The 12,393-nt window shown below is 40.4% G+C and overlaps 1 protein-coding gene across 3 annotated transcripts in view; it reads right to left on the minus strand.

Moving 5' to 3' along the window:
• Positions 1-2,261: 2,261 nt before the first annotated feature.
• TGFBRAP1 (transforming growth factor beta receptor associated protein 1) overlaps positions 2,262-12,393 on the minus strand; it is a 42,342-nt gene continuing 32,210 nt past the window's right edge. For all 3 annotated transcript variants that reach the window (XM_059721027.1, XM_006265081.4, XM_019485021.2), the window contains 6 exons: positions 12,035-12,092; positions 11,337-11,480; positions 9,529-9,675; positions 7,687-7,846; positions 5,817-6,250; positions 2,262-4,627 (listed from right to left, as the gene is read on the minus strand). In XM_059721027.1, coding sequence (XP_059577010.1) covers positions 4,439-4,627; positions 5,817-6,250; positions 7,687-7,846; positions 9,529-9,675; positions 11,337-11,480; positions 12,035-12,092 — 1,132 coding nt within the window. In that variant the 3' untranslated portion in view covers positions 2,262-4,438. The remainder of the gene's footprint in view (positions 4,628-5,816; positions 6,251-7,686; positions 7,847-9,528; positions 9,676-11,336; positions 11,481-12,034; positions 12,093-12,393) is intronic.

Here is a 12,393-nt window from a genome sequence, read left to right on the forward strand (position 1 = left end):
CCTGCACATAGTACAGAACAATCCCATACACCAGGACAGGCTGAGGACCAAATGGCTAAGCAGCAGCCCTGCAGAAAAGGACCTGGAGGACAATAAAATGGACAATAAGCTAAGTATGAACCAACAGTGCGTCCTTGTTGTCAAGAAGGCCAATGGCATACTGGGCTGCATTGGTAGGTGTGTTGCCAGCAGATAGAGGGAAATGATTCTTCCCCTCTTTAGCCTAGTGAAGCCACATCTGGAGCAGTGTCCAGTTTTGGGGGCCCCACTATAGGAAGGATGTGGACAAATTGGAGAGTTTATCAGGGGGCAACAAAAATGGTTCAAGGGCTGGGGCATGTGACTTCTGAGGACATGCTGAGGGAACTGGACTTATTTAGTCTGGAAAACAGAAGACTGAGGAAGGATTTAATAGTAGCCTTCAAACTACCTGAAGAGGGGTCCAAAGGGGATGGAATTAGATTGTTCTCAGTGGTGGCAGACGACAGAACTAGGAGCAATGGTCTCAAGCTGCCACAAGGGAAGTTTAGGTTAGAAAGTAGGAAAACCTCTCTCACTAGGAGGGTAGTAAAGAACTGGAACAAGTTACCCAGAGAGGTGCTAGAATCTCCATCCTTGGAGGTTTTTAAGACTTGGGTAATCAAAGCCTTGGCTGGGATGGTATAGTAGGGGATGATCCTGTTTTGAGCAAGGGCTTGGACTAGGTGATCTTCTGAGGTCTCTTCCAACCCTAAACTTCTATGGTTCAAACTAATGCCAGTTTAAGCAAGGCTTTGGTACACATTGGCCACAACCAAGTAGTAGGTGACTGCAGACACATTCCTTCCCACCCTGTGAATTCCAGAAATGTTAAGAGAGAGTGTGTGAAGCTGCACTTTGTACTTATAATAAGCAGCACAAAAAATGATGAATAAGGGTGTCATGATCAGGTCTTTTTACTAAATACTTGGGGGGGCTGGACTCTATGATCTCATGAGGTGCCTTCCAGCCCCTACTGTCTATGAAATCTAGGAGTTTGCTCATAGATTACTTGGAGTTTGTTCCTGAAGTTTTATATGAAAGCCTCTCATGTATATCATATACAGGTCTTTAAGGGTTTTACTTAGTAACTTAAGAAAGCATCTGAATTTTTGTGCTGTATGGCTTTGAGACAGAAAATATATTTTGAAGGAATAGATCAGTTGAATTATAAACAGGATGAAAGCAGGAAAAATGGGAAGGGAAAGAGATATTAGGGAGTCACAAAAGATGACTACAGTAAAAGCTTAATTAGAAATTCCTCCTGGCTGAAGTAGCATTTTTCTTATCAACTGTAGGGTTGACACGTGGGGGTTATGAAGAGCCAGTATGCAGTACCTCTGCTCCATCCAGGTTTGAGCCAACACTTGATTTCTCCTATGCACATACTGGCTACTCCCCCTCTGCCCTGCAGTGCCCAGATACCTGGGGAGCTGAGTCAGCTCACTGCTGTTCCCTACAAGAGAGTTGGTCTTTTAAAATGATAACAGCCAGTAAGTTTTCCAAGTAATCTACAAGCACTATCGAAGTGACAAGGGCTATTAAAAGTGATGTACCAAACTAGAACTGAACTCTACAATTTAAAGCCAGAGAATAATCTGGTGACTGGAAACAAGGAAGGAAACTAAACAGAAGTAGAGCAGGGCAAAATTTTATAGGAAACAGTAAATCTGCCAATAAATAAATAAATACACAAAGTGGCCAACATTCAACTAATCCCAAGTTCAACTCAAGTGCACACAGTGGTAAGGAGCGATACAGAAGTAGGATTTAACATGACAATATTCATTTGTTTGGTTTTTTTGGACTGCACTTCTAGGTGAGTGAAAAGGAAGAGGAATTTACCTTCTGCTAAAGAAAACTACATTTTTTTTGGTCTCCACACTTGCAGCTTAAGTTACTACACACTTTTTTGGTATAAAGGTTTTATTTTCATCTTATACACATGCAATGGCAGCATCAAATTGATTTTAGATGCATTGTAATATATTTAATATTTGACATTATCCAAAGAGAGAAGGCCAGACATTGAGTGACCCCACAGTTAAGGTGTTCCATAAACAGGCACAAATATGTCTTAGTCTGTTGTCAGAGTACCCACTGCTCCACTTCATGACACAGAGCAAAGCACTAAGAGCTGCCTTTGTGTCTGAACAGTAGAGCCTTTTTAATTTATTTTTTTAAGTCATAGCCGGCTTCCTTTTAATAAGGAGGTACCTTAATGAAAAACAAAAAGGTCAGCATAGTGTATGAACTTTGTATTTGTTTACATTGCTGGGAAACAGCCATACATAGAGTGTTTCATACAAATCGCATGCTACCATCCACATCAACGAACACCCAGTCAAATCATTGTAAAAGATAATATTGCCACTTTGACATGTCAGTACCATAGGATTTGTTTTAAACATTCTCCATTTCAACCTCAATTATTCTGTATATCAAGCATGATGGATTTGATACACTTCTTGAATTGTAGTTACAGAATGCGTACAAAAAAATTAAGGGACCAACATTAACCAGATGTAAAGTAGAGCCAATACAGGATCAGGCAAAAAATAAAAAATGATTAAAAAAATGGACCTGCTGGGAAGTAATATCTGAAGACTTAATGTAAGAATTCTTGAAATTGACACAAAAAAGAAGAAATGCTTAAATCCTTTTATTTTTGTGAAGATATCACAGACTGAATTAGTTTAGCCTACGTGCTTCAGGAACAATCCAATCCAGCAGAAGCACTACAGAAAACCCTTACAGAAGTATGCAGGCTAAGAATCCAAGCCAGAAAACTAACTGCTACATTTTCTGATCTTGATCAGGAAGAAGCTTAAGACAGACCCAAAGAACTTTTGCTTGAAGATAAAAAGAAGTTGTATCATCCCCCAGTGGAGCCCAACAACCGAAGAATATATTTTTTTAAAAAGACAGGAAGGTTGAGAATTTATCCTTCTGCACCCAGTCTATGATCAAATTTCAGACATTATAAAAGTCTATACAGTTTGAGATTTGTGTATATACAAAATGTTGTGCAGAAGTAGTATTTGTGCTGAAAAAGCTCAACTCTGATTCTGAATCAACCTAATCATACCAACACTTTCAGCCTGTATCGTTCAAGTTTCTGCCATTTATTACAGTTTTGTGTAATTAAGGGCAATACTTTTGGTTTCTTTGGCTTAAAGTTTTAGAAATATATTTATATCTAATCCTCTTGTGTAAAAGTTGCCTCTTCCAAACTCTCAAGCTGCTTATAAAGTCATTAAGTTTTGACTAGTATTTATGGGGTCAGTAAATTAGTTATTTTGTAAGGTGTCAGAGAACACGTATTTATAAGCCCATTCACTCAGTGACACCAAATCCATTAGCACCTTAATGTACTATTATTGACTTCTTCACAATCTCTCCACCTTTTTCCATGATCTATAATCTTGTTCACATAAATACATTCACACACACTGAATCTTACTCAGTGTGCCAATGAAGTCTCTGCAATCTAAGGTTATGTTGTAGCTGACATAATGTAACCTCCTATTATTGAATTATTTGTTACATGTTTATCCTCCAAATAAAATTCATTGATTTATTAGACTGTATGTACAGTATTGTTGTATATTAATAAATAATTCTAGTATTCAAGTTATTAAAACCTCTTCCCCCACAAAGTGACTATAGTCTGACCAAACTATATCCATTTCATTTCTATTCTTTTCAAACACAGTTATATACGACAGAAGCTATCAGTTTCCACTGAGTTTATTACATTAAATGCAACAAATGTAGAAACTAACAGGACGGTGCTTAAAATCTGTTTGATGAGAGCTGTACAACAGAGAAGGGGGCTAGACAAAAGTGCATCAAAAGCCAACAAATTTGTAGATCATAGAACAAGTTCATAATCCAGTGTCGTGGAACAGAAGTTCAGCTCTGATGAGGACATAATGCAGCTCGCAAAACAGATATGCATTTTCTTGGGGTTAATCTGTGTCATGTCAGTCTCTTCAGGTAGCATTTCAGAGACAGATGTTCCAACTCCTGGGTCAAAGAGCAGTTCCCCCTTCACATCAGATTTATGAACATTACATTCAGTGCAAATTTAAGTCTCTGTAAGAATGAAAGATCTGCCCCCTCCCCCCCTCCCATATTCATCCTTATTATGAAGAAAAGGCTCATTTAAGTGTGTTTATTACTATACAGAGGGGAACCCTTCTTGCACATCTCCATTTCGGCTAGCTAATTTTCTTTGCTGTCTACATTCATAGGATCAGCAGTTCGGTGGCCATATTTCACATTTATCGAAGTCTTCCTATTAGCCCTACAGCAATCTGTTCATTTGACTTATACCTAAAGTAGCTGCACTTTGTTCTTTATTCAGCAGGTTTTCCACAGAGTAAGTAATGGAAACTAATGAAACCTGAAACATTTTTCAAGTCTGACTGCTGGGGCTGGAAAAACGATGGGTCATGTTAGGGTTTACAAGTCTGTTTGCAGCACAGTGGGTGTGAACCATACCACCGTTTGGGTATCTCACAAAGGCAGGCTCACAGAAAGGACTTTGGCACACCTGGCAGAGCTTCTTGTCAGAGAGAATAATGGACCTTCCTTTTAGTTTAGCCTACAAAACAAGAGAAACAAACATGAATCCAGTATCATTGCAACAGGAAGGGGAAGTGGCACTGTGCTACAAAAGGACAGCCACCATGCCCATTACAAAGCCTGTTTATATTTACATTATTTCAACTGTTTTAAGTGGACAGATCTAGCTCCTTGCTTAGGATTACAAGACCCAGCTACCTGGTGTTTTTAACTTGAACTAGTTTCCATACTTACATCTACTTGCTATAACTCTTTCCTCTTCTCTCCTAAATAATGTTTCTCTGGTCTAACAATGTCATCCTTAAATGTTGTAGCTGCGATGGTCCAGGAATTGTGAGGGGCAAGGATTTTTGGGGGGTGATCTTTTATTTATTTATTTTTTAATCAAACATGCTGCATGGTTGGGATAAAGTTTTCTTCATTGCCATGTCTTGTATTCAAAACCTTTTCCAACTTTATTTTAGTTGATCCAGTAAGAGATCCCCCCCCAAATCCCTGCATCTTATTTAAAGATAACACTTTGTATATATTCCATGTAACTTCTAAAAATGTATACACACTTGTTCAAGTACATACCAGGTCCATGCCCGAGAAAAACAGAATATTAGCCCATGGATTCTTACCTGAGGCAGATACCAAACAAACATCGAGTTTGTCAGCTCCCTCAATTAAATGAGACTTATGGGCCCATTTGAAGATTTAAGTAATGTAGCCTGGAATTATGCATGGAAGCTCTCTCAGGTAAACACAGTGCTTAGAGAAGCAAATCCAGGGGGACTGAGTAGAGAGCTGGTACAGGCAAATGCAATATAAAACTTCTCTACCCAACTGTCAAATACATCTCAGTCCTGATCACAGCAAAATTCTCATTACACGATCCTCAGTTTTTGACTAGCAAGCTTCACCCAAGCCACCACAAAACTCCACTTATTTTCATTGTAACAAACAATATATTTAAGCTACAATTCAATACGGGACTGCTGCCACCTCCTTTTAAAAGGGAAAATGGCAAAGGGCTTTTGCTACTGTATGTTCACAATTTAAACACTGCTTAAAAAGATCAAAAATTTGAGAAAGAGCCACACAGAGGAAGAGATATTAGGAAATATATAGAAAGGATTTTTCCTTCAGGAGCAGAAGTTCATAACATTTGTAGGTAAAGGAAAACTATGTGTTCCAGTTTAACCAAAGAAAACAACTACACCCACCTTGTCGTGTTTATAGATTAAGTTTTCAGCCTCTGCCAAGCCAAGTGCAATCTGGGTCATTCTTTTTGTGTGGATGCTTTGCCTCATTGCTCCAGTCAGGAATGGAGAGAGGAGCTGCAGCGACCAACTGTCAGGCACAAGCTGCAAGACTCGGGCTGCATCAAATTCAGCTGCATGATTATTCAAGAGATCTACTGCAGCCACAACTAACTCACAGTCCGAAGGGCCTGGATTCAGATACACTGAGAGCAGCATATGGAAAAGCCTCTGCCTGTACGCTAGATCTTTACTCTCAGAGCTCCACACGCAGTAGTCTTCAGCAGCAGGAAAGTCCTTTAATTCATGGACCAGGATATGCAAAGCTTTGTCATGTTCCTCCAGTTTTCCATATAAAATTGCGTTTTCCATATGAAGATCTGTGCCCTTGATTTTTTCTGTCAAAGAAGAATCAATTTAAGATGTTGCTCAGTTCAACAGAGAATCTAGATAGTGAAGTCTTTAATGTCTGCACTATGTACACACTGATAAGGGCAGGGGGGTTAGTTACTAGCAAACTCTGTTTCTCCCCCAAATTTATCATTTTCCAGAGACTTTCTGAAGATGCATCACCTCTCCATGCCCCACAAGCTATTCTCTTCTTATCCCCAAGACCTTTCACCATAGCATTAACTGCTTCAAGAACTGAATAATAACTGTTTTGGTTAATTATTATTGCTTGGCTTCACATGAAATACTCTCTCTCCATTAGATAGGATGTGAATTCTTTGTAACATTAATACAGCTAAAGAAAAAAAAAAAATCAGCTTGATATTTGGCATGAAAGCTGAAGAACATTACCAGAAGTGCTCTCACTAAACAGACATTAACAATGCCAAAAGGAACAGAATTGACCAGGTAAAACCGGGCAACAGATCTGCAAGTTCTGGGGGGAAATACTAGATTACCTCAAGTTAGCCAAACTCCATTGTATCCAACAGCATTTCTGGCTCTTACAGATGGAAAAACTCATACATTGCAAGTAGAGAGTAGCAAGGTCCCATTAAAAAACCTATGGTTTTAACTAATCCGATGTTTTCTTCCAGCCAGATGTAGTATATGTTCAATAAAATGGTAAGCAGAGATCAAATACTGTGTTCAACACATGAGCAGGACACTTAAAAGCTGGCCTGCTTTTGGTATAGAATGGGTACACTATAAATAAGGGTAGGGTAAAGGTCCCCTTCTTGATACCAGCAGGCCTTGGGGTTTTTCCTTCTCAATATCTGTTTGTAGGTGCACCAATAAAGATTTTTCTGGCTGATACTGATGGCCAATTCTTAACCAGCCATATCAGCTGATACCAATCTGATAGCTGATATGAACCCCCACAGCTTGGAGAGCAACATCAGGCTGGAAGTTGTTTTTTGGGGTGGGGGGCGCAGATCGAGGCCCCCAGTGAGGGAGGAGGTGGGGCAGACACTGCCCAGATGGGGTGAGGTAGAGTGTGGGATGGAGCAGTGGGCAGCTTGTCTGGGGTACATGGGGGCTGGGGAGGAGGCATCAGCTCCCCACCACTGTGCACACCCCTGGGGAGGCATGGGGGGCATGTGCCCCCCCCAGATTTGTGTACGTGGTGGAGGTAGGCTGCCAGCTCTGAGCTTGGGGCTGCAGTTGCGTCTTCCTCATGGTGGGGACTAAGTCGGAGTTACGCTCAGGGCGAGCGGGACAAGGCAGGGTGGCAGCAGCACTGGGAGGGGGCTATGGGGTGGGTTACAGCTACCCCAAAATTTGCTGACGCTGCCCCCCCCGGAGGTTCCACCAATCCTTTGCTTCTGCAGAAGCTGACAAAGGACAAAACGCATTTGACATATAATACGGAAAACAAGCTTACCCAAAATAAAATGAACCCGGTAGAGGTCAGATTTCTGAAGGAGACTGCGTAGTTTAGTCTGCACTCCATTCAGTTCTGCACAATTGTCTGTAGTCACAGATTTTAGTTGAAGTGTTTCATCCAAATACAACACAGCTAAATGAGTATGGTAGTTCTCCTTCTGCAGGGAAAAAGGAGAAAACTCAACAGGTATAACTCCAAGACTCCAGCATACCACTGTCCAGCTCATCAAGTAGTCTTTATTGAGTATTTCAGTAATTTAAATGCCAGAGGTAAAGTATATTGAAGCATGCTGTAAACAGTGGTCAAATAAGTCAAACACTTAAGGTATGCGCTCTATAAGACTGGTAAAGTCCTGAAGCCTTTTGTCCTATGCGAAGCTGATCCAGACTGATCTGTCCTATGCCCCTCTTGCCTTAGATTGCAGCCTCCAAACTAGAATTTTATATGTCTCAGTTTTACCGTCATATTTAATAAACACCGATGGACCTATCCTACCTGAAACTGTCTAAACAAATTTGTGAAGCTGTTACATTGTGGGAATGAGTTTCACATTCTTATTTATTCTATGGACCTTCCTATTTCTCATATACTAGGGATAAAGGTGAAGACACTAAAGATTTGTAAAACAGCATGACTGTTGTGGCATTATAAAGGAATATCCCATCCCACTATTCCATACTTAGCAAAACTTAAGTTTGATCTTTCTGGATTACGGCCACTGATATTTTCTTCGACACATCCACAATAACTTCAGGTTATAAATCAATTACAGCTATTTAAGAAAGTCTGGAGAAATTCGAGTTCTCTCTTCTAATGTGCAAATTCTTGCATCATTCTACTGAATTTATACTAATGGCAGCTATTTGCCTAGAAAAATTCAAGGGAAATCAAGAGTACAACTTTCCGTGTGCTCATTTATGTAGTCAAGCTGTCACTGATCCTAGTATTTTTGGCAATGGAAGAAAGAGAAATCATGAACCTCAAATGCCTGTTCTGAGAATGCATGTTGTTATTGCTTGAATGCATGCATGACAGGGAAAGAAGTGCTGGCAAGTCGTAACTTGGGCTCTCTCAACACTTTTTCTTTCCTCCATTATCTGGCTCAAGTCATTTCCACTCTAATGTGTTTTCAGATTTTACAGGTGAAGGTTGCTCAATGACTTTTATAGCACATTCCCATGAGCTATCACATAAGGACAGAAAAGAACAAAACTGCTTCCAAACTGAACTAGTAATACCAAAGTGCAACAAAATTACCATTCAACTCTTGCTTTTTATGAGCTTGTCTATGGGAGGATTATTTTAGTTCTGTAATTCTTTTGGCTGCAAGTCCACTGCTGGAAGCTATATCTTCCTGTAGCCAACTCAGAAGTGTTTTTAGTGTCATGACTACTCTGATAAAAACCACCAGAAGCTGTTGACTAATTCCCACTTGTGAACTTGCCCCAGCTGGAATTAGATGTACAACAGTTTAAGAAATTACCTTTGTTACAAAGTATTGCTGCCTACCTATTCTGTTGCTAGCAACTTTGTTTAACCTTCTTAGACATCTGCTGCACAATGCACAAGGGCATCATTAGCAGGTTTAGCTCTCCATAACATGTTCCAGCTGAAGATCTCAAAGTACTTTCTCCTACAGGCATATCACTAATCAGGAAGACAAATATTTTTACTCGGGTACAGAAACCACCCCAGTAGTTAAATTATCTGCTTAATATCGCACAAATTATCAGCACTTCGAACAAATTACCAGCAATCTGGAACTCAAACCAAGAAGGACTTCGGACTTTCCATTGAGGTTCTGGCACAAGGAGTCCTTTACTTTTCTGAAGGACTTACCTCTATTTTCCTGTCAAACACTAGATGCTCTAGATATTTAACAAGTGACTTAGGGTATTTGTTAAGGCATCTGATGACATCATCTGGATTAAAGGTGTTCTTCTGCTGTTCTTCCAAAGGCCTTTTGGTAAAAATCTGAACTCCAACCTGAAACAAGATTTGTTGCATTTTGGGACTTAGCCTGCAACTTTAGAAGGTGCTAGACATTTGGGATGCCTGTACACGAGCACGGAGGCTTATAAAAGATACAAACCTTTTGTGATGGAAACCATTTCAAAAAATCATTTTATAATATAAACTTACATAAAGAAAAACAAAGGATTATTCTTGTATTTATTTTTCTGTTGGAGTGATTAACGGATCAGAATGTTTTCAGCCCTAAACCTTTGCCTTTTGATGCACACAATTAAGAGGCCTTAACAAATGACTAAAAACAAGATTACAAATCAGAGCATGAAACACTAGGTTTAAGATATGACACAGTAACAGCTAATGTCTGTGCAAGTAGCATTCAGCAATTGTTCAGTCTGCATGCCAAGCAGCCTGCGCAATAACCAGTTCTTAATTTAAATGTTACCAGCAACTAATGAGACTGCTACTATTCCATTTGGCACAGAAAACAGCTTGTTCATTTATAACACAAAGTGGTCAGTTAACACAAAAATAATTGGAAACAAATACACAAATAGGTATAAAAATAATGCACTTGGGAGGCGGCAGGATGACAGAACAAACTCATACTAATTCCTGAAGCAGCACTGTCCTGAATGACAGCTATTTCCTTCACCTCCCCATGCACAAGGTGTATACATAACTGCAGTCCTTTAAAGGAAAGGAACACAAAGCACTCAGTTGTTAACATGCTGAGGTGACTCAGTTTCAGTTTATGAGAGAAAAAGAAGTCCTAATTAATGAGGCAAAACTACCATATTTTCTTTGTACAGGAAACCCTTGCTATTTGCAAATCTGCTATTTGTGAATTCAAATATTTGCCATTGCCGTGCCAATGGGGTGGGTTGGGGCAAGCGCCGCCGTGGCTCCCTCTGGCGCTGCACCGAACTCCTGCCACTGCGTAAGCAGGCATGGAGCACTGCACGGGGTAGGGGAGGACAGAGCTGGAGAGAGCAAAGTGGAAAGCAGAGCCAGGTGGGCAGAGGGCAGCCGCGGTCGGTCCCCAGGGGCTGCAGGGGAGCCCCGTGCTTCCAGCTTCTCGCGGGGTGGGGGGGAGAAGCAGTGGGCAGCTGTGGGATCTGACAGGGAGCCCCGTCAGTATTTGCGGATTTTGCCATTTGCAGAGATCTCCAGAACAGATGCCCTGCAAATGGCGAGGGTCTCCTGTATACCATATGTCCCCCAAATACAAGCATCTTAATTTTGGAAAGATGAAATGGAGAGAATTTTTCTAGAACTTAACCTCTCACAGCACAGGCTCACCAAAGCTGAATGCATGTAAAAGGACTGTGGCTGTGACCAGGCTGTGGAGCTGCAATGAGAGGACGAGTGACACTGAGGAGTAGACTCTGTCCATCCTGCATGCAGCCAGAAAGGAAGCACAGTCCCTGGGAGCCATTTGAGCATCCCTATGCCTCCATTCTAATGCAGGAATTAAGCGTTGTTGCTTAAAACACACAGCAATTTCCTTTCAGCATGTAGGAATGAGTTTTTCATGGACTTGTGCGATAGCAACTGGTAGTTTAAAACCACCCAACTACCAGTAGTTTTAGTTAAATTATTCTGATTGCTATCCAGCAACCTTGCCACATTTTATGTGAGAGTTTCATGAAATGTTTTAAGATGAAACCACAAACCTCCTCATTTTTCAGTAGCACCCATTCAGCATACTTCCACACTAGTTCTTGGTCTGAGCAGAAAGTAAGGAAGTCGACTATATACTCGTAGAGGTCTGAACGCGTAGGGTCTTGAACGTCTCCATTCACTATTTTCACCCATAACTGAAACAAGATAATAAACTATGATTAAAGTATGCTCTAATATTTACCACCTTTATTTATGGTGGGCCATTTATCTGACCTGCGGACTGGTCCCCCCCAACATCTCTGGGTCAGAGGTTAACACCTGAAACAGAGGTTTAAAATTCTTTTAAGGTGTGCTAACCACCCGTCCCCCTATTATTCATAATAAATGCGGCCCTTTTTCATTCTAGTTAAGATTACATAGGTCAAACATGAAGGTCAAACAAAAATGGAATGTTACGCTGCTAGATAAGCTATTATTCCTAGAAGTAACTGGGGTATAAACATTTGTAATTGCTATACCCATCAACCTAGGGGGTTCTGATGATAGCCACTTAAAAAAAAAAAATCACTTAAGGTTTCATACTTTTAATACTATAACAAGTTTAAGGAATTAAGGCTTCACAGAAGCTTATCCTCCTGTCTGCACGTCAATTTTCCAGGTATATGACGCTATAATTTATAAGTAGAGGCTGAGATTTGTTACATGTTAGGATGGGTTATGGATGAATGAAAAAAAAATGTATTCTAACCTGAAGTGCTGCAGCATCTTGACTATTGTAGTGATATAGGAGTCCTAAGGCAAAATACCTGCATTGTAAAAAGAAAGAAGTTTATAACGTGTGAGTTCCTAGATGCTCTTCATCAGTTTCATTACTACTCAAACAGCACGCAAGAGAACAATTTATTACTGTCCTCACATATGAGGCAGAAGGCAGGGCAGGGTGGCATCATATAAACTAACTTGTTCCGAGAAGCCTGAGCATCCATACATAGATGTAGGCTATGGCCTATTTCATCAGATATTACAAATGCCGTTCACATTCGTAGCATCTGAGGAACTAAGCTGTCATTTACAAAATGTCCATGTTGCCCTGCCCTGCTTTCTGCC

Source organism: Alligator mississippiensis, chromosome 1, assembly GCF_030867095.1.
Source record: "Alligator mississippiensis isolate rAllMis1 chromosome 1, rAllMis1, whole genome shotgun sequence".
NCBI lineage: Eukaryota > Metazoa > Chordata > Crocodylia > Alligatoridae > Alligator > Alligator mississippiensis.